This window comes from Coffea eugenioides, chromosome 9, assembly GCF_003713205.1.
Source record: "Coffea eugenioides isolate CCC68of chromosome 9, Ceug_1.0, whole genome shotgun sequence".
In the NCBI taxonomy this organism is placed as follows: domain Eukaryota; kingdom Viridiplantae; phylum Streptophyta; class Magnoliopsida; order Gentianales; family Rubiaceae; genus Coffea; species Coffea eugenioides.
The window spans coordinates 9,959,528-9,984,312 of record NC_040043.1 but is presented as its reverse complement, the minus strand read 5'-3'; the positions used below and the strand labels follow the sequence as shown (position 1 = coordinate 9,984,312).

At 36.7% G+C, this 24,785-nt stretch overlaps 1 protein-coding gene across 3 annotated transcripts in view; it reads left to right on the top strand.

Moving 5' to 3' along the window:
* Positions 1 to 23,887, top strand: part of LOC113781954 (protein PYRICULARIA ORYZAE RESISTANCE 21-like) — a 55,413-nt gene extending 31,526 nt beyond the window's left edge. The window contains exons 1-3 of one of the 3 annotated variants that reach the window (XM_027327839.1): positions 22,101 to 22,207; positions 22,764 to 22,847; positions 23,154 to 23,887. In XM_027327839.1, coding sequence (XP_027183640.1) covers positions 22,775 to 22,847; positions 23,154 to 23,668 — 588 coding nt within the window. In that variant the 5' untranslated portion in view covers positions 22,101 to 22,207; positions 22,764 to 22,774 and the 3' untranslated portion in view covers positions 23,669 to 23,887. Of the gene's footprint in view, positions 1 to 22,100; positions 22,208 to 22,618; positions 22,848 to 23,151 lie in introns of those variants that run through there. The other 2 variants (XM_027327837.1, XM_027327838.1) reach the window with 2 other exon arrangements.
* The last annotated feature ends 898 nt before the right edge of the window (positions 23,888 to 24,785 follow it).

The following is a 24,785-nucleotide window of genomic DNA, read 5'->3' as shown; positions in this document are numbered from 1 at the left end:
AATGTCTAAGGCACCTTCGCAACCTAGCCTAAGTTAGTTGCATGATTTAGTCATGATTTTCCTAATTTCTAACCAAAAGCTGTATAGCATTTGGATGTAACTAATATGAATGCAATCCTAAACTTAATGAGGAATCGGAAGGGACAAATATCTCTTAGAGGCTCGAACGGACTAAATCACATGAGTTGTGATAGCCAAGGATAAGCCCTCGAAGAGGTCACGAGTAATGCTAATGACAAAAGAATGAATGAAATGAATGTATGCAATGTGTGAAAACATGAGCTTGTGTGAAGTGAAAAAAATAATAATAAAAATAATAGTGTGTAAGTGAGAGTGTGCAAATGGTGGTGCAAGGTGAGGTATGTAAAGTGGCAGTGTGAAGTGTATGTGTGCTCAGTGGTAGTATATAAAGTGCAAGTGGTAGAGTGAAAATGTGCAAAATAAGAGTTGTGTGAAGTGAAAAATGTAGAAAAAGGGATAGAATATGAAGTGAGAGTGCAAAATAATAGTGGATAAATGAAATGCATGAACCCTAGAGAAATGCGAGCAAGATAGGTACGGGGAGACCCTAAATCGTGACTTTTGCTTTTCCTTTTGGTTAGAAAAAGAATGAGCGTGCTAAGGCTATGTGTAGCCAAACTCGTCCATCCCCTTTACCAAAAGAGTAACTCCCTAAACTAATCAAGCAAATGACCCTAATGACTAGAGTGAAATGCAAAGTCCTAAAGATCATACTTAGAATGTGGGAAAAGGGGAAAGGATCATGCAAAAATGTAAAAATACTAACAAATGCATGAAATGTAGTGAGGGCATGCGAGTATGTACTAGCGAGGGACGGCCCTATTGGGTCTAGCATTGGACTAGCCCTTTACTAACGCTTTCTCACAAGCATTGGACTTGTGAGCGATCGGGAATAAGTAACCATGACTAGCATTGGACTAGCCACGGTTATATCGTACATTTGCATTCACCATATATACACAAGTAAATGGGCATAGTTAAAACAAGTAGGCATGTGAGCACGTAATTCACATAACACATAAGCATGCCTATCTAGATGCTAAATCCTAGAAAAACGATAACACATAGCAAGTAAGCATGCAAATCACGCAAGGCAAATAAGCCCTAACTATTACATTTGAGGGGGGCCTACTACAATCTAAAAGGGGAAAATGAGATAGAATAAATGATTAAATACCTAACTATTGCAAATTTGGCATTCAAGTGCCTTTCAAATGATCAAAATTGAACTAAAATAAATATACAAAACTAAAGCCAATAAAGCAAATAAATAAATAAATGAAATAAATAAATATATATTCAAGAGGCATGCAATTAAACACGTAAAGTCACATAGGGCACGTAGGGTCAAATAAAGTGAGAAATAAGGAATAGGGTGTACCTCTCGTGCGTTGGGGCCCTAATAGAGTGAAATTACTTATTTACCCTCTAAAATAAAAGAAAATGTCAAGGCATCACTTTAGTTGAGAAAATTAAGGAAAATATACAAACACAAACTCAATTGGTCCTAAAGCCTTTAAAATTATGCATTAAATGCAGTTTAAACGATGTATGGTGGTTAATTGAAGTAAAAAAGCAATGAAGTTGCGAAATTAAAACTGCTGAGGACCAAATCGCAAATATCAGAAAAATTTTAGGGCCTAATCAGAATTGTATGAAAATGTAGAGGTCAAATTGCAAATTTCAGATTTGTTCGTGCATGCATGCGAAGGCTTTTGGCCACTGCAACTTTCTTCTACCACTTTTGCAATATGCGGCATTTGATAGCCAATCAAATATATCATTGGCAAGCATCAACTTCTAATCAAAACACAAGATCCAATTCATCTCAGAATAACAAAGAACGTGAGCTAACACTCAAAAGAAAGAAAAAGGAATCGTGGAAGAGCAAGAAACTCAACCACAGGCTCTCTGCGAAATCTAAGTTCAGTGCTTCCTAATGGTTTGAAAGTGCGACCATATATGTATATAAAAAAATGCACCGGAGCTATATTTATCATCTATTTGCAACGGCCAATTAAAACTTTCAACAAAAACAAAAGAAACACATGCCACTCTTCAACCTAACACTGAAATCATCATAGAGAAACAAGAAATGGGCTATGCTTATGAGCAAGAAACTTTAGCTCTTCCAGACATTGAACCTAGACAAGAAATGGATACTAAATGCATAGTTAACATTCCCCCCAGGTTCAAAACTAATCGATAGCTGATATGTTTATGACATAACAGTCAAACAACAGACAAAAGGAACATGTTAACCAAACCACAAGTTCAGCAAACCAAAGGGAGCAACAACTGTCCGCATGTACTGCTGCAATAAGCCGAAAATTTTCATGCTTATTGCAGCAGCTTTTGCGCTTGTAACTTCAGCCAAACAAGAGGACCACAAATTCCATTAGCAAATTTAAACAAAGCTTCATTTTCCTAATACTCTGACTGAACATTTCCTAAACTGAAACAAACACAGCCATGATAGTTCAATTAACAACAACAACGAACAAAAAGGAAGAAAAACAATGTAGCCAAGTCGACATGGACGACGCTGCAGCAGATTTTCTGCTATGGACTTTCCAAACCGAACCCATCATTTTTGTCTCACCATAATTCTCAATTGAGCTAAATTTTTTCTTTCATTTTGTTCTTTTTCTTCTTTCTTTTCTGATCTTGATTTTTCTTCTTCGGCCCTTCTTCCATTCCTTCGAAATTTTTTAAAATTTGCCCAATTATGCTTGATCAAGGTTTTTTCTTTTTTTTTCTTTTGATTTTGTTGCTTTATCACTTTCACCTCTTGAGACTTTTCTTTCCTTTTCAATTCAAACTTGCCCCAGTGTGGGGTTTGCGATTCTCAGGGGTTGCCAAATGAAGTATTTTATTCTGAAGGTTCAAAAGGGATAACTAGGGATAGAATGTTTGATTGGAAAAGAAGAGGGCCTGACTTTTATTCCGTTCCTTACATTAACTCTGAAAGGAAACTTTCATTAATGCCGATTTTTTTTTTGTGTTTTTGTTTTTTTTTTTTTGCATGTATTTCTGAATTTAATTGACTGAGGAAGGACTCCTGTTCATCCATTCTATGCGCAAACATAATTGTGACCCTCCGTCGGACAATACTCTTCTTTTCAAAATTGAAGCCCAGATAGAACCAAATTTCCCCAATTTGTGGTTCTCTCTTTTTTTTTTAAATTTTAGCATTTTTCCTTTTTCTCTCTTTTCCTTGAAAAATTCTTCAATCTCCTTCCCCGGTGTGGGGTGCGATCTTAGGTGCCTTAAAAAGAACCACCTATTTTAGTTCAAATGAGGATGCAAGAGATGAATAGTATTTAGATTGTAGAAACGATGGCCAAGGCATCATTCTTACGCTTCATGACAACCAAAGTAATGAAATGCTCATTGAGAATTCACTCCCATTTGATATTTGAAAATCTTCTAATGTAGGGTAGTGATCATTAAGGCTCTTATTTGAAACGAAATTATTCTTTGAAGGCTCAAATAGGAGAGCAAATGATGAAATCTATATAGATAGAGAAACGAACGCTTGAAGTATCATTCCAAATTTTTAAAATAAATAAGAATAATGTACATTTTTGCTTTCACTTAGATGTGGATTGAATCGGTTAAATACAGTGGACATTTTCAAGCAAAGATTGCCCCAATTTGCAATTTATCAATCAATGTGACTGATTTTGGGGGGAGCTAATAGAAGTGGGCAAAAAATATGAACTGTACAGTGAAGGAGGAAAAGGTATCTCATTGGGTCTTTTGAATGACCTCTTTTTAATTTTGAGCACTCTTATTGTATAATTCAGATCACTAATCTAGTATATGTAAGGATTTTAGAAAGCATACACTTGTGAATTTTCAGGCTAGAGGTTGAAAAAATCTCACTTTAGTCTTATTTCTTAAAATTTATCATGAAATCCCTCAAATAGCCAATAAAGAATGAAATATACATGATTATACACAAAACAATAATTATCCAAATGAAAACTTTATTGCTGAAAAAGTTTGAAACAAAATTTCTTGTTCAATTATAATACAAATGAGAAGAGAAAAATTTCTAAAGTGCTCCACATAAACACACTTTTTGTCCTCTTTTCTTTTGGAACAAAAATGTATTAACAAATTAGAAATTTTTCTTGACAAACAATTATGAAGTCTCTTAGGTGTTTTAGCCTAGCGCCTCCAGATAGATTCTTCAATTTGTAGGGTTTGCCCAAGAATCAAGTGATAATTGGAATTTTCAAGATTTATTTGATAAAAATCGTTATCAGATATAGAAAAATATTTTCACCTTCTTGAAACATCTTTTATAAATGAAGGGGAGGAGAAAAAATAAAAAGAAAAAAAAATACCCAAAGTTAGTAAGCAAAATTGTAAAATCGGTATACATGTCCTATGGGGGAGCCCTTTTTATGTCAAGGGTAGGCCTAACATGAAAAATGCAATCCTCTGGGGTAGGCACTATACAATACCTGATGAATCCGACCAACTTATTGAGTGAAAAAAATAATTTTAACAAATTTGGTCAATTGGAATGAGAAGAGACATTTGTCCTAAAAATGAGGACAAAGTCCGAATGGATTGCTTGCTTTGATCAACAAATAAAATGATGTGAAAAAGAGTCTACTCTTGAAAGGATTGCAATGTCTCGACTAATTTATTCAGTGAATCTTAGACTTAAACCCTGAAGGGGAAAAAGCGGGTCAAACGGATAGGATGAAATTGATTATTTATTCAAAATCGACCGAATTGCACTAAAAATAGGTAGACTTGGTCAACTGAATTGAATGAAATTGATGATCTCTTCAAAAATCGACTCGATTGCCCTAAAAATGGGCAAATTGGCCAAATGAATGAAATGGAGTTGATGATTTATTAAAAAATGATTAGATTGTCCTAAAATTGAATTAATTGACAAAATGGATTGGATGAAATTGATGGTTTATTCAAAAATTGATTGAATTATCTACCCATTGGTAGTTTCAAAAAATCATTGCGATGCATTAGTCTATGAGTCTTCTAGAATCAAGATTTGGTCTCAATATGTTTATCGTCTCAACCATGAGTGACCATTTGTAAATTTCTTCAAATTAATGTCCTTTACGCAAGGGATGTTTACCATGTATGTTAAATGGCCAAAAGATGATTGTTAGATACTTATATCCTAATGTGCCAAAGTTATTGTATTATCAGGAAAAAGTCGGTCTTACCTTATCTCGTGCACTACCCCTTTGGATGATACGAAATGTAAACGTGCCAGTCTTTTGGATTAAGTATCCGAGACACGAGGTGGCTTATTCCTAACACGGGATCCCCTAAATGGCATTCCTTTTCTAAGATTTATGCATGATGCCATTTTATCAAAGCGCGTAAATATGCAGTACACCAATGAAACGTGACCTAAAAGAACCCCTTTTTTTGTATGCCGGGGTGAGCCTAAAATGAAATGTATAAATGTTACAAATGCGAAGTATTGAATTCAAACGTGTCACATCAAACGGGGTAGGCTCCTAGAGATTACCTTACCAGAACTCTTATTTTCTAGGGCTTATGAATGCAATGGAGTCAAAAATCAAGAAAAGTTAGTTCAATCAGACAAATACACATAACACATTTGTAGCAAGGCAATATAAAGAGATAAAGCAATAAAAGGAAAAGAGGGGTTGGATCCCTCCCCTCGTGAATAGTGTCTCTAATAGGGTAAGGCAGACTCTTCCCTAGGTAAACTATCATGGATGCATGAGGTATTGGCTCACTAATGCATCTAGACTCGATAGGTTTTAGGTCCCCGAATCTTCAAACTTGGAAACCAAAGGTCATCAATCCCAAGGTTCTTTGTCGGTGGCTCGAGCGATTCCCAAGACACTGCTACGCACACATCGTGTCACGGCTACATTTCTGAGTGAATCTATCAAAAATCCTCAACCTTCGACTAAAAGTTAAAGGCTATCAACCCAAAACTTAGAATGGAAGATTGAGTGACCCCTCGGATCAAGCTACGCACACATCGTGTCGCGATCACACGACCAAGTGGGTCGCCTAATTCTAATAGGGAGGAGTGGCTGACAAGCCACTAAAAGGAAAATAAATGAGGAATAAAAAATAAAGCGTATGCACATATGCTAGTGTGCCGTTTGGAGGGGAGGGATCGAGAACCAACGCGAGGCCCTAGGGTAATGTCCCCCCATCCAAATGCAATGCAAAGCGCGGGATAGCATAAATAAACCATCCATCCATCAAATCAAACGTACGCAAATGAGTGAGGGAGTGAGTTGATACGCGCGATATGGAAAAATCCTAAAAAAGAGAAAATGCAACCCTAAACATCCAAATGCCATACATGAAAAGGGTAAAAAAGGAAAAGAATAACTAAATCAAGTGCTCGGACCCATTTAGGAAGTCCCCAGTGGAGTCGCCAACTGTCGCGCCCCATTTTTAATAAAATAAAAATATGATAAGTGAGTGAAGTATGGTTTGAAAAATGGTGATGTGTGTGAAAATGAAAGGGAAAGGCCATGGGACTTTGAAATGCGACGTTTTGGCCAAAGATAGTAATCTAAAAAGGTTTTGGTAAAATGTAGGAGTCGCCACTTGGTATTGAGTTAGGGTGTACCAAATCACCCAAAAAATATGGATTTAAATGTAAAACCTTTTTAGATTGACTCCAAAATCTACGATAAATCAGAGAAAAATGGTTCGGGGGTCACAGTTGAAGAGAGGGAAGGCAAAGACAATGTCTAAGGCACCTTCGCAACCTAGCCTAAGTTAGTTGCATGATTTAGTCATGATTTTCCTAATTTCTAACCAAAAGCTGTATAGCATTTGGATGTAACTAATATGAATGCAATCCTAAACTTAATGAGGAATCGGAAGGGACAAATATCTCTTAGAGGCTCGAACGGACTAAATCACATGAGTTGTGATAGCCAAGGATAAGCCCTCGAAGAGGTCACGAGTAATGCTAATGACAAAAGAATGAATGAAATGAATGTATGCAATGTGTGAAAACATGAGCTTGTGTGAAGTGAAAAAAATAATAATAAAAATAATAGTGTGTAAGTGAGAGTGTGCAAATGGTGGTGCAAGGTGAGGTATGTAAAGTGGCAGTGTGAAGTGTATGTGTGCTCAGTGGTAGTATATAAAGTGCAAGTGGTAGAGTGAAAATGTGCAAAATAAGAGTTGTGTGAAGTGAAAAATGTAGAAAAAGGGATAGAATATGAAGTGAGAGTGCAAAATAATAGTGGATAAATGAAATGCATGAACCCTAGAGAAATGCGAGCAAGATAGGTACGGGGAGACCCTAAATCGTGACTTTTGCTTTTCCTTTTGGTTAGAAAAAGAATGAGCGTGCTAAGGCTATGTGTAGCCAAACTCGTCCATCCCCTTTACCAAAAGAGTAACTCCCTAAACTAATCAAGCAAATGACCCTAATGACTAGAGTGAAATGCAAAGTCCTAAAGATCATACTTAGAATGTGGGAAAAGGGGAAAGGATCATGCAAAAATGTAAAAATACTAACAAATGCATGAAATGTAGTGAGGGCATGCGAGTATGTACTAGCGAGGGACGGCCCTATTGGGTCTAGCATTGGACTAGCCCTTTACTAACGCTTTCTCACAAGCATTGGACTTGTGAGCGATCGGGAATAAGTAACCATGACTAGCATTGGACTAGCCACGGTTATATCGTACATTTGCATTCACCATATATACACAAGTAAATGGGCATAGTTAAAACAAGTAGGCATGTGAGCACGTAATTCACATAACACATAAGCATGCCTATCTAGATGCTAAATCCTAGAAAAACGATAACACATAGCAAGTAAGCATGCAAATCACGCAAGGCAAATAAGCCCTAACTATTACATTTGAGGGGGGCCTACTACAATCTAAAAGGGGAAAATGAGATAGAATAAATGATTAAATACCTAACTATTGCAAATTTGGCATTCAAGTGCCTTTCAAATGATCAAAATTGAACTAAAATAAATATACAAAACTAAAGCCAATAAAGCAAATAAATAAATAAATGAAATAAATAAATATATATTCAAGAGGCATGCAATTAAACACGTAAAGTCACATAGGGCACGTAGGGTCAAATAAAGTGAGAAATAAGGAATAGGGTGTACCTCTCGTGCGTTGGGGCCCTAATAGAGTGAAATTACTTATTTACCCTCTAAAATAAAAGAAAATGTCAAGGCATCACTTTAGTTGAGAAAATTAAGGAAAATATACAAACACAAACTCAATTGGTCCTAAAGCCTTTAAAATTATGCATTAAATGCAGTTTAAACGATGTATGGTGGTTAATTGAAGTAAAAAAGCAATGAAGTTGCGAAATTAAAACTGCTGAGGACCAAATCGCAAATATCAGAAAAATTTTAGGGCCTAATCAGAATTGTATGAAAATGTAGAGGTCAAATTGCAAATTTCAGATTTGTTCGTGCATGCATGCGAAGGCTTTTGGCCACTGCAACTTTCTTCTACCACTTTTGCAATATGCGGCATTTGATAGCCAATCAAATATATCATTGGCAAGCATCAACTTCTAATCAAAACACAAGATCCAATTCATCTCAGAATAACAAAGAACGTGAGCTAACACTCAAAAGAAAGAAAAAGGAATCGTGGAAGAGCAAGAAACTCAACCACAGGCTCTCTGCGAAATCTAAGTTCAGTGCTTCCTAATGGTTTGAAAGTGCGACCATATATGTATATAAAAAAATGCACCGGAGCTATATTTATCATCTATTTGCAACGGCCAATTAAAACTTTCAACAAAAACAAAAGAAACACATCCCACTCTTCAACCTAACACTGAAATCATCATAGAGAAACAAGAAATGGGCTACGCTTATGAGCAAGAAACTTCAGCTCTTCCAGACATTGAACCTAGACAAGAAATGGATACTAAATGCATAGTTAACATTCCCCCCAGGTTCAAAACTAATCGATAGCTGATATGTTTATGACATAACAGTCAAACAACAGACAAAAGGAGCATGTTAACCAAACCACAAGTTCAGCAAACCAAAGGGAGCAACAACTATCCGCATGTACTGCTGCAATAAGCCGAAAATTTTCATGCTTATTGCAGCAGTTTTTGCGCTTGTAACTTCAGCCAAACAAGAGGACCACACCATGAGCAAATTTAAACAAAGCTTCATTTTCCTAATACTCTGACTGAACATTTCCTAAACTGAAACAAACACAGCCATGATAGTTCAATTAACAACAACAACGAACAAAAAGGAAGAAAAACAATGTAGCCAAGTCGACATGGACGACGCTGCAGCAGATTTTCTGCTATGGACTTTCCAAACCGAACCCATCATTTTTGTCTCACATAATTCTCAATTGAGGCTCTTTTTTCTTTCATTTTGTTCTCTTTTCTCTTTCTTTTCTGATCTTGATTTTTCTTCTTCGGCCTTCTTCCATTCCTTCGAAATTTTTAAAATTTGCCCCAATTTATGCTTGATCAAGGTTTTCTTTTCTTTCATTTTGCTTTTGTTGCTTTATCACTTTTCACCTCTTGAGACTTTTCTTTCCTTTTCAATTTAAACTTGCCCCGGTGTGGGGTTTGCGATTTTCAGGGTTTGCCAGACAAAATAATTTATTCTAGGGATAGAATGTTTGATTGGAAAAGAAGAGGGCCTGACTTTTTATTCCGTTCCTTACATTAACTCTGAAAGGAAACTTTCATTAATGCGATTTTTTTTTGTTTTTGTTTTTTTTTTTTTTGCATGTATCTGAATTAATTGACTGAGGAAGACTCCTGTTCATCCATATCTATGCAACATAAGTGATCCGTCGGACAATACTCTTCTTTTCAAAATTGAAGCCCAGATAGAACCAAATTTCCCCAATTTGTGGTTCTCTCTTTTTTTTTTAAATTTTAGCATTTTTCCTTTTTCTCTCTTTTCCTTGAAAAATTCTTCAATCTCCTTCCCCGGTGTGGGGTGCGATCTTAGGTGCCTTAAAAAGAACCACCTATTTTAGTTCAAATGAGGATGCAAGAGATGAATAGTATTTAGATTGTAGAAACGATGGCCAAGGCATCATTCTTACGCTTCATGACAACCAAAGTAATGAAATGCTCATTGAGAATTCACTCCCATTTGATATTTGAAAATCTTCTAATGTAGGGTAGTGATCATTAAGGCTCTTATTTGAAACGAAATTATTCTTTGAAGGCTCAAATAGGAGAGCAAATGATGAAATCTATATAGATAGAGAAACGAACGCTTGAAGTATCATTCCAAATTTTTAAAATAAATAAGAATAATGTACATTTTTGCTTTCACTTAGATGTGGATTGAATCGGTTAAATACAGTGGACATTTTCAAGCAAAGATTGCCCCAATTTGCAATTTATCAATCAATGTGACTGATTTTGGGGGGAGCTAATAGAAGTGGGCAAAAAATATGAACTGTACAGTGAAGGAGGAAAAGGTATCTCATTGGGTCTTTTGAATGACCTCTTTTTAATTTTGAGCACTCTTATTGTATAATTCAGATCACTAATCTAGTATATGTAAGGATTTTAGAAAGCATACACTTGTGAATTTTCAGGCTAGAGGTTGAAAAAATCTCACTTTAGTCTTATTTCTTAAAATTTATCATGAAATCCCTCAAATAGCCAATAAAGAATGAAATATACATGATTATACACAAAACAATAATTATCCAAATGAAAACTTTATTGCTGAAAAAGTTTGAAACAAAATTTCTTGTTCAATTATAATACAAATGAGAAGAGAAAAATTTCTAAAGTGCTCCACATAAACACACTTTTTGTCCTCTTTTCTTTTGGAACAAAAATGTATTAACAAATTAGAAATTTTTCTTGACAAACAATTATGAAGTCTCTTAGGTGTTTTAGCCTAGCGCCTCCAGATAGATTCTTCAATTTGTAGGGTTTGCCCAAGAATCAAGTGATAATTGGAATTTTCAAGATTTATTTGATAAAAATCGTTATCAGATATAGAAAAATATTTTCACCTTCTTGAAACATCTTTTATAAATGAAGGGGAGGAGAAAAAATAAAAAGAAAAAAAAATACCCAAAGTTAGTAAGCAAAATTGTAAAATCGGTATACATGTCCTATGGGGGAGCCCTTTTTATGTCAAGGGTAGGCCTAACATGAAAAATGCAATCCTCTGGGGTAGGCACTATACAATACCTGATGAATCCGACCAACTTATTGAGTGAAAAAAATAATTTTAACAAATTTGGTCAATTGGAATGAGAAGAGACATTTGTCCTAAAAATGAGGACAAAGTCCGAATGGATTGCTTGCTTTGATCAACACATAAAATGATGTAAAAAAGAGTCTACTCTTGAAAGGATTGCAATGTCTCGACTAATTTATTCAGTGAATCTTAGACTTAAACCCTGAAGGGGAAAAAGCGGGTCAAACGGATAGGATGAAATTGATTATTTATTCAAAATCGACCGAATTGCACTAAAAATAGGTAGACTTGGTCAACTGAATTGAATGAAATTGATGATCTCTTCAAAAATCGACTCGATTGCCCTAAAAATGGGCAAATTGGCCAAATGAATGAAATGGAGTTGATGATTTATTAAAAAATGATTAGATTGTCCTAAAATTGAATTAATTGACAAAATGGATTGGATGAAATTGATGGTTTATTCAAAAATTGATTGAATTATCTACCCATTGGTAGTTTCAAAAAATCATTGCGATGCATTAGTCTATGAGTCTTCTAGAATCAAGATTTGGTCTCAATATGTTTATCGTCTCAACCATGAGTGACCATTTGTAAATTTCTTCAAATTAATGTCCTTTACGCAAGGGATGTTTACCATGTATGTTAAATGGCCAAAAGATGATTGTTAGATACTTATATCCTAATGTGCCAAAGTTATTGTATTATCAGGAAAAAGTCGGTCTTACCTTATCTCGTGCACTACCCCTTTGGATGATACGAAATGTAAACGTGCCAGTCTTTTGGATTAAGTATCCGAGACACGAGGTGGCTTATTCCTAACACGGGATCCCCTAAATGGCATTCCTTTTCTAAGATTTATGCATGATGCCATTTTATCAAAGCGCGTAAATATGCAGTACACCAATGAAACGTGACCTAAAAGAACCCCTTTTTTTGTATGCCGGGGTGAGCCTAAAATGAAATGTATAAATGTTACAAATGCGAAGTATTGAATTCAAACGTGTCACATCAAACGGGGTAGGCTCCTAGAGATTACCTTACCAGAACTCTTATTTTCTAGGGCTTATGAATGCAATGGAGTCAAAAATCAAGAAAAGTTAGTTCAATCAGACAAATACACATAACACATTTGTAGCAAGGCAATATAAAGAGATAAAGCAATAAAAGGAAAAGAGGGGTTGGATCCCTCCCCTCGTGAATAGTGTCTCTAATAGGGTAAGACAGACTCTACCCTAGGTAAACTATCATGGATGCATGAGGTATTGGCTCACTAATGCATCTAAACTCGATAGGTTTTAGGTCCCCGAACTTTCAGACTTGGAAACCAAAGGTCATCAATCCCAAGGTTCTTTGTCGGTGGTTCGAGCGATTCCCCAGACACTGCTATGCACACATCGTGTCACGGCTACATGTCTGAGTGAAACTATCAAAAATCCTCAACTTTCGACTAAAAGTTAAAGGCTATCAACCCAAAACTTAGAATGGAAGATTGAGTGACCCCTCGGATCATGCTACGCATACATCGTGTCGCGATCACACGTCCAAGTGGGTCGCCTAATTCTAATAGGGAGGAGTGGCATGACAAGCCACTAAAAGGAAAATAAATGAGGGATAAAAAATAAAGCGTATGCACATATGCTAGTGTGCCGTTTGGAGGGGAGGGATCGAGAACCAACGCGAGGCCCTAGGGTAATGTCCCCCCATCCAAATGCAATGCAAAGCGCGGGATAGCATAAATAAACCATCCATCCATCAAATCAAACGTACGCAAATGAGTGAGGGAGTGAGTTGATACGCGCGATATGGAAAAATCCTAAAAAAGAGAAAATGCAACCCTAAACATCCAAATGCCATACATGAAAAGGGTAAAAAAGGAAAAGAATAACTAAATCAAGTGCTCGGACCCATTTAGGAAGTCCCCAGTGGAGTCGCCAACTGTCGCGCCCCATTTTTAATAAAATAAAAATATGATAAGTGAGTGAAGTATGGTTTGAAAAATGGTGATGTGTGTGAAAATGAAAGGGAAAGGCCATGGGACTTTGAAATGCGACGTTTTGGCCAAAGATAGTAATCTAAAAAGGTTTTGGTAAAATGTAGGAGTCGCCACTTGGTATTGAGTTAGGGTGTACCAAATCACCCAAAAAATATGGATTTAAATGTAAAACCTTTTTAGATTGACTCCAAAATCTACGATAAATCAGAGAAAAATGGTTCGGGGGTCACAGTTGAAGAGAGGGAAGGCAAAGACAATGTCTAAGGCACCTTCGCAACCTAGCCTAAGTTAGTTGCATGATTTAGTCATGATTTTCCTAATTTCTAACCAAAAGCTGTATAGCATTTGGATGTAACTAATATGAATGCAATCCTAAACTTAATGAGGAATCGGAAGGGACAAATATCTCTTAGAGGCTCGAACGGACTAAATCACATGAGTTGTGATAGCCAAGGATAAGCCCTCGAAGAGGTCACGAGTAATGCTAATGACAAAAGAATGAATGAAATGAATGTATGCAATGTGTGAAAACATGAGCTTGTGTGAAGTGAAAAAAATAATAATAAAAATAATAGTGTGTAAGTGAGAGTGTGCAAATGGTGGTGCAAGGTGAGGTATGTAAAGTGGCAGTGTGAAGTGTATGTGTGCTCAGTGGTAGTATATAAAGTGCAAGTGGTAGAGTGAAAATGTGCAAAATAAGAGTTGTGTGAAGTGAAAAATGTAGAAAAAGGGATAGAATATGAAGTGAGAGTGCAAAATAATAGTGGATAAATGAAATGCATGAACCCTAGAGAAATGCGAGCAAGATAGGTACGGGGAGACCCTAAATCGTGACTTTTGCTTTTCCTTTTGGTTAGAAAAAGAATGAGCGTGCTAAGGCTATGTGTAGCCAAACTCGTCCATCCCCTTTACCAAAAGAGTAACTCCCTAAACTAATCAAGCAAATGACCCTAATGACTAGAGTGAAATGCAAAGTCCTAAAGATCATACTTAGAATGTGGGAAAAGGGGAAAGGATCATGCAAAAATGTAAAAATACTAACAAATGCATGAAATGTAGTGAGGGCATGCGAGTATGTACTAGCGAGGGACGGCCCTATTGGGTCTAGCATTGGACTAGCCCTTTACTAACGCTTTCTCACAAGCATTGGACTTGTGAGCGATCGGGAATAAGTAACCATGACTAGCATTGGACTAGCCACGGTTATATCGTACATTTGCATTCACCATATATACACAAGTAAATGGGCATAGTTAAAACAAGTAGGCATGTGAGCACGTAATTCACATAACACATAAGCATGCCTATCTAGATGCTAAATCCTAGAAAAACGATAACACATAGCAAGTAAGCATGCAAATCACGCAAGGCAAATAAGCCCTAACTATTACATTTGAGGGGGGCCTACTACAATCTAAAAGGGGAAAATGAGATAGAATAAATGATTAAATACCTAACTATTGCAAATTTGGCATTCAAGTGCCTTTCAAATGATCAAAATTGAACTAAAATAAATATACAAAACTAAAGCCAATAAAGCAAATAAATAAATAAATGAAATAAATAAATATATATTCAAGAGGCATGCAATTAAACACGTAAAGTCACATAGGGCACGTAGGGTCAAATAAAGTGAGAAATAAGGAATAGGGTGTACCTCTCGTGCGTTGGGGCCCTAATAGAGTGAAATTACTTATTTACCCTCTAAAATAAAAGAAAATGTCAAGGCATCACTTTAGTTGAGAAAATTAAGGAAAATATACAAACACAAACTCAATTGGTCCTAAAGCCTTTAAAATTATGCATTAAATGCAGTTTAAACGATGTATGGTGGTTAATTGAAGTAAAAAAGCAATGAAGTTGCGAAATTAAAACTGCTGAGGACCAAATCGCAAATATCAGAAAATTTTAGGGCCTAATCAGAATTTTATGAAAATGTAGAGGTCAAATTGCAAATTTCAGATTTGTTCATGCATGCATGCGAAGGCTTTTGGCCACTGCAACTTTCTTCTACCACTTTTGCAATATGCGGCATTTGATAGCCAATCAAATATATCATTGGCAAGCATCAACTTTTAATCAAAACACAAGACCCAATTCATCTCAGAATTACAAAGAACGTGAGCTAACACTCAAAAGAAAGAAAAAGGAATCGTGGAAGAGCAAGAAACTCAACCACGGGCTCTCTGCGAAATCTAAGTTCAGTGCTTCCTAATGGTTTGAAAGTGCGACCATATATGTATATAAAAAAATGCACCGGAGCTATATTTATCATCTATTTGCAACGGCCAATTAAAACTTTCAACAAAAACAAAAGAAACACATGCCACTCTTCAACCTAACACTGAAATCATCATAGAGAAACAAGAAATGGGCTATGCTTATGAGCAAGAAACTTTAGCTCTTCCAGACATTGAACCTAGACAAGAAATGGATACTAAATGCATAGTTAACATTCCCCCCAGGTTCAAAACTAATCGATAGCTGATATGTTTATGACATAACAGTCAAACAACAGACAAAAGGAACATGTTAACCAAACCACAAGTTCAGCAAACCAAAGGGAGCAACAACTGTCCGCATGTACTGCTGCAATAAGCCGAAAATTTTCATGCTTATTGCAGCAGCTTTTGCGCTTGTAACTTCAGCCAAACAAGAGGACCACAAATTCCATTAGCAAATTTAAACAAAGCTTCATTTTCCTAATACTCTGACTGAACATTTCCTAAACTGAAACAAACACAGCCATGATAGTTCAATTAACAACAACAACGAACAAAAAGGAAGAAAAACAATGTAGCCAAGTCGACATGGACGACGCTGCAGCAGATTTTCTGCTATGGACTTTCCAAACCGAACCCATCATTTTTGTCTCATATACCTCAAATCCCAGCATAGCCACCGAAAATGAGACTCAACTAGGTTACCCAAATTTACAGGAAAAAGAACAGATCATTGTATAAAGAATAGACAGAAAGCAAAAAGGGAGAAATGACAAGAAAACAGCAACCATGAGCCTTTAGTTTCAGCCGAATTAGACAAAACATTGATGCATATCGACTCAACAGGGACCCCAACAAAAGACACGAAACCAGGCTTCACTTTAGCAAATCTGATTCTACTTATCATGGCTACCAACATGCTTAGTATCACTACAAGAAGCAAACAGCAAGTCAAAGTTTTGATTTTTATCAATATTTTCGGAAGCAAAAAGGAAGATGTTGAAGTCGGCATTTGCAATTCCAAAACACAAGGGGTGAAAAGCAATGGCTATCAGATACCTAGAAGCTGAAACGGAGATTATCTCTCTTGGCCTGAGATTGGAGGCTGCACTTCGTTGGGTTCACGTTCCTTCTTCCTTGCTCCCCATAGTGGCTGAAGCTCCTTTCTTCTTTCTTTTTTAGTTTTCTTCTCCAGCTCTCCCTCTCACTCTCCCCGTTACTTTTCCAACCCTCAAGCTCTTTCTCACTCTCGGCTCTTTCTCTCTCCGCTTTCTCTCTCGGTTTTTCTTCTTCTATTCCGCCGTCACCCTCCTGCCCTCTCTCCGTTTCTTTTCCTTTCAACCCTCCCATTTCTGGTTTCCTTCCTCTGGTCTCCCCTTTCTTGTTACCCGTAGCTTTTCCCTCTGGTTCTCACCAAAGCTCTCCCTTTTCCGTTGTTCCTTTTTTTCGTTCTTTGCTCAGCCGCCCGCCTCACTCTCCTGATTCTCTCTATCAAAACCTCCCCCCAAACTCTCTCTCAAAACCTAGCCTTTTCTTTCAGCCGTCATCCGACCCCACTTTCTTTGTTTCCCTTCGGTTTCTTCCTCCTGTCTCTCGCTTCCCAGATTTTCTCTGCCGTTACCTCTCTCTCCAAAAACCCCCCTCTAGCCTTCTGGTTTTTTCCTACCCACAGCCGACAACCTCTCCTCCCCTCAAACCCTCTCATTTCTCTCTTTTATATAGGCATCCGAAATCCCCCCGTAACCTAAGACCAAGGGATGAGATTTGGAGCTGCATTTTGGCTCTTCCTATCAAACCATCAGATGGCATTTGATTTTGTACCTTTTATGTTGTTGAATCAAAGCCAGGTGATCATGTACTGGCTTGATCCAACGGAGCAACAAAAATCAATGAAAAATGGAGTGTCCTTCCGTGCATGATTTCTGCTTGAAATGTGATACGGAGAAAGGGCTAGGATCTTGTGCAACTTAAAGTGCATGAGCTTGCTCTCTTTTTTTTTTTTTTCCAATGAATCAGTTAATTAATAATAAACAAATTTTCTTAATAAAAATAAGATAAGCAAAAATTAAAACCAAATCAACTAAAAAAATAAAATAAAATAAAAATTTAAAATTTTGGTGTCTACAATGAGTGTCGTTACATCAAATTTTCTTTTCATTGTTTATAATGATAATATAATAAAATTCCTTTAAGATTATCATTGATATGCATTAAAAGTGAATGTACTCTCTTCATCTTCTTCTCCTTTTTTGGATTTCATTTTCTCACTTTGTTATCTAGCAGTAGTTGTTGTAGATACCAAATTTTTCTCATTTTTAAATATACTATTTTTATTTTAATTTTTCACTTATAAATTGTTTAAGTAATTATTTTAATTTTGCTTTGTAGGTTTATGCAAAAAGAAAAAGGAAAAATGGATTTTTAAATGGAGGAAAAATAGTAAAAGATTTTCATTTGTTTCTAACCCAATTAAATGACCATACAAAAACCCATCCAAAGTCCAAATGAAATCCAAGAAAAAATTTAGCAAAAGCCTGGAAGTAAAGAGGCCCGTTGGCCCAACTCTTTTGTTAAAAGAAAAACAAAATTGATGTTTCACACGCAAATGTTGTAAAATTAATAAAATAAACTACTATAATATCAAGTAAAATATTGGAGAAAGAAGTAAAGCAATGGAGAGTGATTTTCTTGTATTCCAACTAATACAAAAGTCCACCAAAAAGATGTCAATGTACCTCTATATATAGGTACTATAAGATTAAAGGTACATCAATTATATTAAACACCCATTAGTACAAGAATACGAAAAACCCTATGAAATGGTTTCTCCACTACATGAATAGATTTATGGATTGTAACTTCTATACATAATGTAGCAATAAATCAAGAATTAATTCTCTTAGAAATACAAAGGGACATCCACACTTTTAGTTGTTTCATAACAGCACATGAATTCCTCCTATTTTCGCAGAGGAAGGAACTAGTACAAGCGGATTACGCACCCGTCTGATTCGGTGGTAGTTCAGTCCCCTCCAAATTATCCTTGAATCTCTTTAGGTCCTCTCCCTCTCCTTTAGCGTAGGATAATCTATCGTATTGATAAAAAAAATAAAAATAAAAATAAAAAACTGTACAAGCAAAGCCGTGAGCAGTTGGTGGGCGGTACATACAAATGCATTGAAGCAAAAAAATACTCCTTAGCATTGTGTAGTTAGGGCCTTAGGCCGCTCATAGGACCTATAGTATATACAAGGAAGAAGACAATAATACTAATGTGTATATGATTACGGAGTATGGAGAGAGACGTGGGGACTTATTCAAGTTGGAAGTCAATTACAATAAGCTTTCGTATGTATCCAAATGAATGTCGTTACCTCAAAATGTTTTTTTCATTGTTTATAATAATAATAATATAATAAAAGTCCTTTCCGATCAATGATGTAGTTGCGTTAAAAGTGCATGTAAGAGTCTTTCCTCGGCCTTCCTCATTTGCTTTTGGCTTTTTTCATACTTTGTACGATTTACTTCCTTTTTTTTTTTTCCTCTTTTGGCTGCCGATAAAGGTAACTGTAATTTTAGGAGCATATCAGGAAACATAGAAGCAAAAAGCCTTTGGACCTAGCTAGCAAACTCATACATTGTCTACTTAAAATACGGATTAATATTTTGTACATTAAAAATGTAGTAATTTTTTATACTAACAATTTTGAATATATGTCACATATGTCAGATTTGAATTCATATTATGTAGTATAATCTAAACCTGTTAGTGTAGAAAAAATTATCTTAATTTGAATTCATATTATGCAGTATAATCTAAACCTGTTAGCGCAAAAAAAAATATCTTTAAAATAATAATAATTTTGTGACCATTAATTAAATCTCAGCATGATTAGAGTACTGATTCGTCCGACTACTATTGAAATACGCGTCCTCTTTGAATGTTTGCTTATATAACAAGCGTCCCAATTAAATTCCGCAGCGCCTTGTTTTTGGTGGGGGAATATATATTTTTTTTGATAACCCAAAACATGCCCCGACTCGAATCCTTAGGATCCGAGTCGGCACATCAAACCGGAGTGCTGCACCATGGCCCCACGCAGCGACGCCGGGCGAGTCACAGAGGTTTAAGTAGTCCAGGGTAAGTTTCAAATCCAGGACCTCAAGGGTCCTTAACAACCCGCTTACCGCTGGATCACCCCTATGAGGACTTGGTGGGGGTATATTGTTAACACTAACAGAGTGCCTATTTTTTTGTTTTGAAATGTTTTGTTAACAGTCCGCTTAACAGATATGCAGAGTAAGAAATTAAATCATTTGCACAATTTGCCACACCCCAAAAAACCCAAAAGAAAAAAAATAGTGATAGCACCATGTGGGGGAGATGCATGGATAATTACTATAAGACCTTACGTGACTAGAGTCGTGCTTTTGTGGGAATTGGGAATATGTGAATGATGAGGTAATTTTTTGCAAGGTGAGGAGGTGGGCATATCAAAACCAGCAACGGAGTATCGACGTTGATGGAGGGAGGATACAGTGTCACTCCTCCGCACAATTCAGCAATTCAAAGCCACCATTTGCCTAATTCCTTAGATTATAGTTGAAAAAAAAATCGATCAAATGTTGAAGAAGAGAGTCAAATGCATATACCAATAACTATGTGCCCAGTAAATTACACCTTGTACTCATAGACAATTTACACATCTAATAACTCATGAGAATGATGCTCAAAATGGCAATCATTCCATGTAGTACAAGGAGAAGGAAAAACAAAAAGAAATAAAAAGACAAGCGCTTGAAAATCAGTTGACTCCTACTGCCATCAGAACTACAGTTCAATACACACTTGAACAACCTCCAAAACTGTTTCTTCACCCTCTTCAACATCTGATCTGCTCATAATAATTAAAAAAACACCCCTGCCATGCTGACTTAGCACGGCAAAGGACAGCATTTTTTGTAAAAAAAAAATTCCGATGAAAAGCTACAGAATCGTGATATCCTCTACCAGAAAAGAATCTGTCAAGCCCTTTTTTTTTTACTTGACTTGTTCTACCATGTTGACTAAGCCCGGTAGTGTCAGTCGTTTTTTTTTAAAAATAAACTTTTTTGCCTTGCCATATTTCGTCAGCACACGGTAGGCATAATTTGGTACATCATTCTCATTGGAGCAATGTTTGACTGACTTTTTTTTTCAGATATAATTTAAGGAATTAGCCTTACCATATATAACTAGTGCTATTAATCGAGCCGAGTATTTGACCGCCATCGTGCTTAACTCGAGCTAGACTTGAGCTCGCTTGACTAAACAAACGGGGCTTGGAATGCGTTTGAACTCGACTTACCAAATGGGACATGACTCGAGTTCGAGCTCATGCTCGAATCGTTTACAACAAACGAGCTGAGCTCGCACGAGTTTGAGAACAAAACCTATGATTTCCAGTTTCTATTCTTCTGACTTATAAAATGATATATATGTCCTTCCTTATTGAGCCCAAGTGAACTATTCGAATAACAAATGATTCGAGTTTACTTGGCTCGTTAATTAACTGAATAAATTTCTAACTCAAACTTGACTCGTTTATTAAAATTGATGAGCTGAGTTCGAGCCTTATTAAGTCGAACTCAATAAACTTGAGCTCGCTTGACTAAACAGACGAGGCTTGGAATGCGTTTGAACTCGACTCACCAAATGGGACATGACTCGAGTTTGAGCTCATGCTCGACTCGTTTACAACAAACGAGTTGAGCTCGCACAAGTTCGAGAACAAAAACCTATAATTTCCAGTTTCTGTTTTTCTGACTTATAAAATGATATATATGTCCTTCCTTATTGAGCCCAAGTGAACTATTCGAATAACAAATGATTCGAGTTTACTTGGCTCGTTAATTAACTGAATAAATTTCTAACTCAAACTTGACTCGTTTATTAAAATTGATGAGTTGAGTTCGAGCCTTATTAAGTCGAGCTCATTAGACTTGAGCTCGCTTGACTAAACAGACGAGTCTTGGAATGCGTTTGAAATTGACTTGCCAAATGGGACATGATTCTAGTTCGAGCTCATGCTCGACTCGTTTACAACAAACGAGCCGAGCTCGCACGAGTTCGAGAACAAAAACCTATAATTTCCAGTTTCTATTCTTCTGACTTATAAAATAATATATATATATCCTTTTTTATTGAACCCAAGTGAGCTATTTGAATAACAAATGATTCGAGTTTACTTGGCTCGTTAATTAACTGAAGAAATTTCTAGCTCAAACTTGACTCGTTTATTAAAATTGATGAGTTGAGTTCGAGTCTTATTAAGTCGAGTTCAATCGAGTTTTCGAGCCACTCATTCTATTTACCAGCACTAATACCTACCTTACCTTACGTCATACTACTAGAAAGCAGACATCTTGATGATGGTATCAAAATTCAACGGCCCTTTCAGTTCATTTAGACTAGTACTGCATGCTATCCGTTTGCTATCTTTCTGCATGAAGTCCTCGCACTTTTCTCTACCTAAAAGGCTCCTACTATCTGATTCGGCCATTTATTAGCATCGAGTTTAGTATATTGCTGCCTACATCCCTTCCCACTTCCTTTCTCTTCCTTCTCCGACAACCCCCACCCCCCCCCCCCCCCCCCCCCCAAAAAAAAAAAAAAAAACAAAAAAAAAAAAAACTTCTCTTTTCCAACGTTTAGCATTGGGCTGCGGATTGTTGATCAGATCCACCCATCGCCACTGACTGCCTCCCTCATAAACCATGGCTGCGAAGGTAAGCCGATTCTCTTGCTAGCTTTCCAAACCATCCCTCAAATGTTCGTGATATTGTTTTGCATCCTTCCCCCCCCCCCCCCCCCCCCCCCCCCCCTTTTTGGTGTTTGCTCAATCTGGAAATTTTAATTGCAAGTCTATCACAGCACCTACGACGTGAGATATACTTCGTTTTATGTTAAGATCTCTTGCCAGATCTCTCAGCTTAAACTATTAGTACCATATAATTTACATTTCTTGATTGTTACAAATATACACAGTGATTTAACCAGGATTTTTTTTTTCTAGGGGCCAAAATTTTTCATAATAAAATTATCTCAAGATGTTATGCTCAAAATGATTTCCACGGACATATATATAAACTCTCATAATATAAATTAAAATTATAAAAAATTAGGAGGACCAACTTTAATTTTACGCATATATTTACACGCTATGAATTAAAATTTTCAAAAATTAAGAGGCCACGTCCCCATCAATCCCCTTGGCTCCGTCAGTGTTAATACACATGTGGATCGAGCTTGATTATTTTGCTCCGATAATATGCAACCATACAGTTCACTGTTAAATGAGACTCAAGGTCGATCTTCAGTGCCCCTGCTGCTACAAGAAGGTCAAGAAAATCCTCTGCAAATTTCCTCGTGAGTCCCTTATAATTATCAATTCTATCTCTTATGTTTTCATTACCAGTACACTAGTAGTTCTTTAGTGCAAGTACAGTTGGTTGGAGGACATCCACTTTTCCACCGACTACGTACATAGGCATGTGCACCACCATGAGTTACAATTTCTTTTTTCTTTTTTCCTTTTTGGGGTCATTTTTGAACAGAAGTTAGGTAATGTGGCTTATGAACTACTAGTGATCAGTTAGGGGCTTTATTTTGTGTGGACAAGAATTTGAGTTTTTTTTTTTTTTTTGGGTGATGCTCAATTTTTTTGGGCAAGAGAAATCCGAGACCAGGTATATGATGAGAAGCAAAATCTGGTGACCATCACCGTGGTGTGCTCTAGCCCGGAGAAAATCCGCGACAAATTATGTTGCAAGGGTGGCAAAGTCATTAAGGGCATTGAGATCGTGGAGCCTGGGAGGTCCCAAGAGCCTAAACCCGACCAGAAGCCTTCAGTGCCGGAAAAGCCCAAGAAGAAGCCTAAACCCGACGAGAAGCCCCCAGTGCCGGAAAAGCCCAAGAAGGAGCCTAAACCCGATGAGAAGCCCCCGGTGCCGGAAAAGGCCAAGCCGTGCTCGCACCCGCTAGTTCCAGTGGTGTTCCGCTGTGTCCCATGTTTGGAAGGGTACGGAGGGGGACCATGCTACTGTGGGTACTGGCGTCCCATGCCCCTGCCACGCTGTTATGGTAGTTATGGACACGGGTGCGGGTGCGGGTGCGGGTGCGGTTGCGGGTGCAGGTACGGGTACGGGAAGGGATACTGGTATAGCTGGTGTGATTATTTCAGTGAGTAGAACACTAGGAGCTATATGATTATGTGAGAGGAGAGGAGAGGAGGGGTATGATATGATATGAAAAGCGTCCAAATTAATCAATTAATTTTGTTTGGTAGGCGGCACATGCAAATGCATTGAAGCAAAATAATACTAGAGGCCCCTCTCATGTGTATACATGATTATGGAGTATGGAGAGATTAAACTTTTGTATGTACTTAAATGAATAAGCTTTCTTAAGTGTCAAGTTACATTTTTGTAAAGATGTTTGTGTCAATGTTCAGATATTATATAGTTTTGACATATCAATAAAAAATTTTATCGTTTTGAAAAGAAAAAAAAAAGAATGTCATTACATCAAAATTTCTTTTCATTGTTTATAATAATAATAATAATAAGTCCTTTTCGATCATCATTGATATGCATGCGTTAAAAGTGGATGTACTCTCTTCTTCAATTTTATTTTTTTTTTGGATATCATTTTCTCGCTTTGCTCTCTTGTAGTAGTAGTAGTTAAAGTTTGATGTTCACGCAATAACAAATGTTAAAGTTTGGTCAACAAAAGAGCAACCAACGTTAGTTTGATCATCAATTTTCTAATTCATCAACCAACAACCTTCCAGAACACCATGGCATGGCTGTAAATGGAGTATACAGTAGCAAACAAGACAAGAGACGTCCTGTTGGATTATTACAATATAATTGAGGTCCGTGCGACGTGGAGTGAGTAATCCGTTATCCTTCCAATTCCAAATCTTTTCTTTCTATGGATCCATTCATTGTGGTCTAAAGTAAAAAGGGATTTTACTATTTTCTTTTTTGTTAAAACGGTAACATCTCTATAATCTATTCTAACCTAATTTAGGAAAAGAAGAAATCGACGAAAGTTGAATCATCATCGAAGGAAACCATCGAAAGTGACAGCCATATATAATAATAAATTGGTGGGAAGTAATAATTGAATTATCAACCTTCCACACTACCGAGACTTAAGTTCTTGATGGTTTATCCTCTGAAATTGTATTTTGAAGCTTTTACTCTCTAATTCTCTAAAAAATAAAAAAAAAGTGTCTTTGTGGCTGGGGGTTTTGGTTGGGTGTGGCATGAAAGTGACCACTCGACTCGCAATCAATTAGTG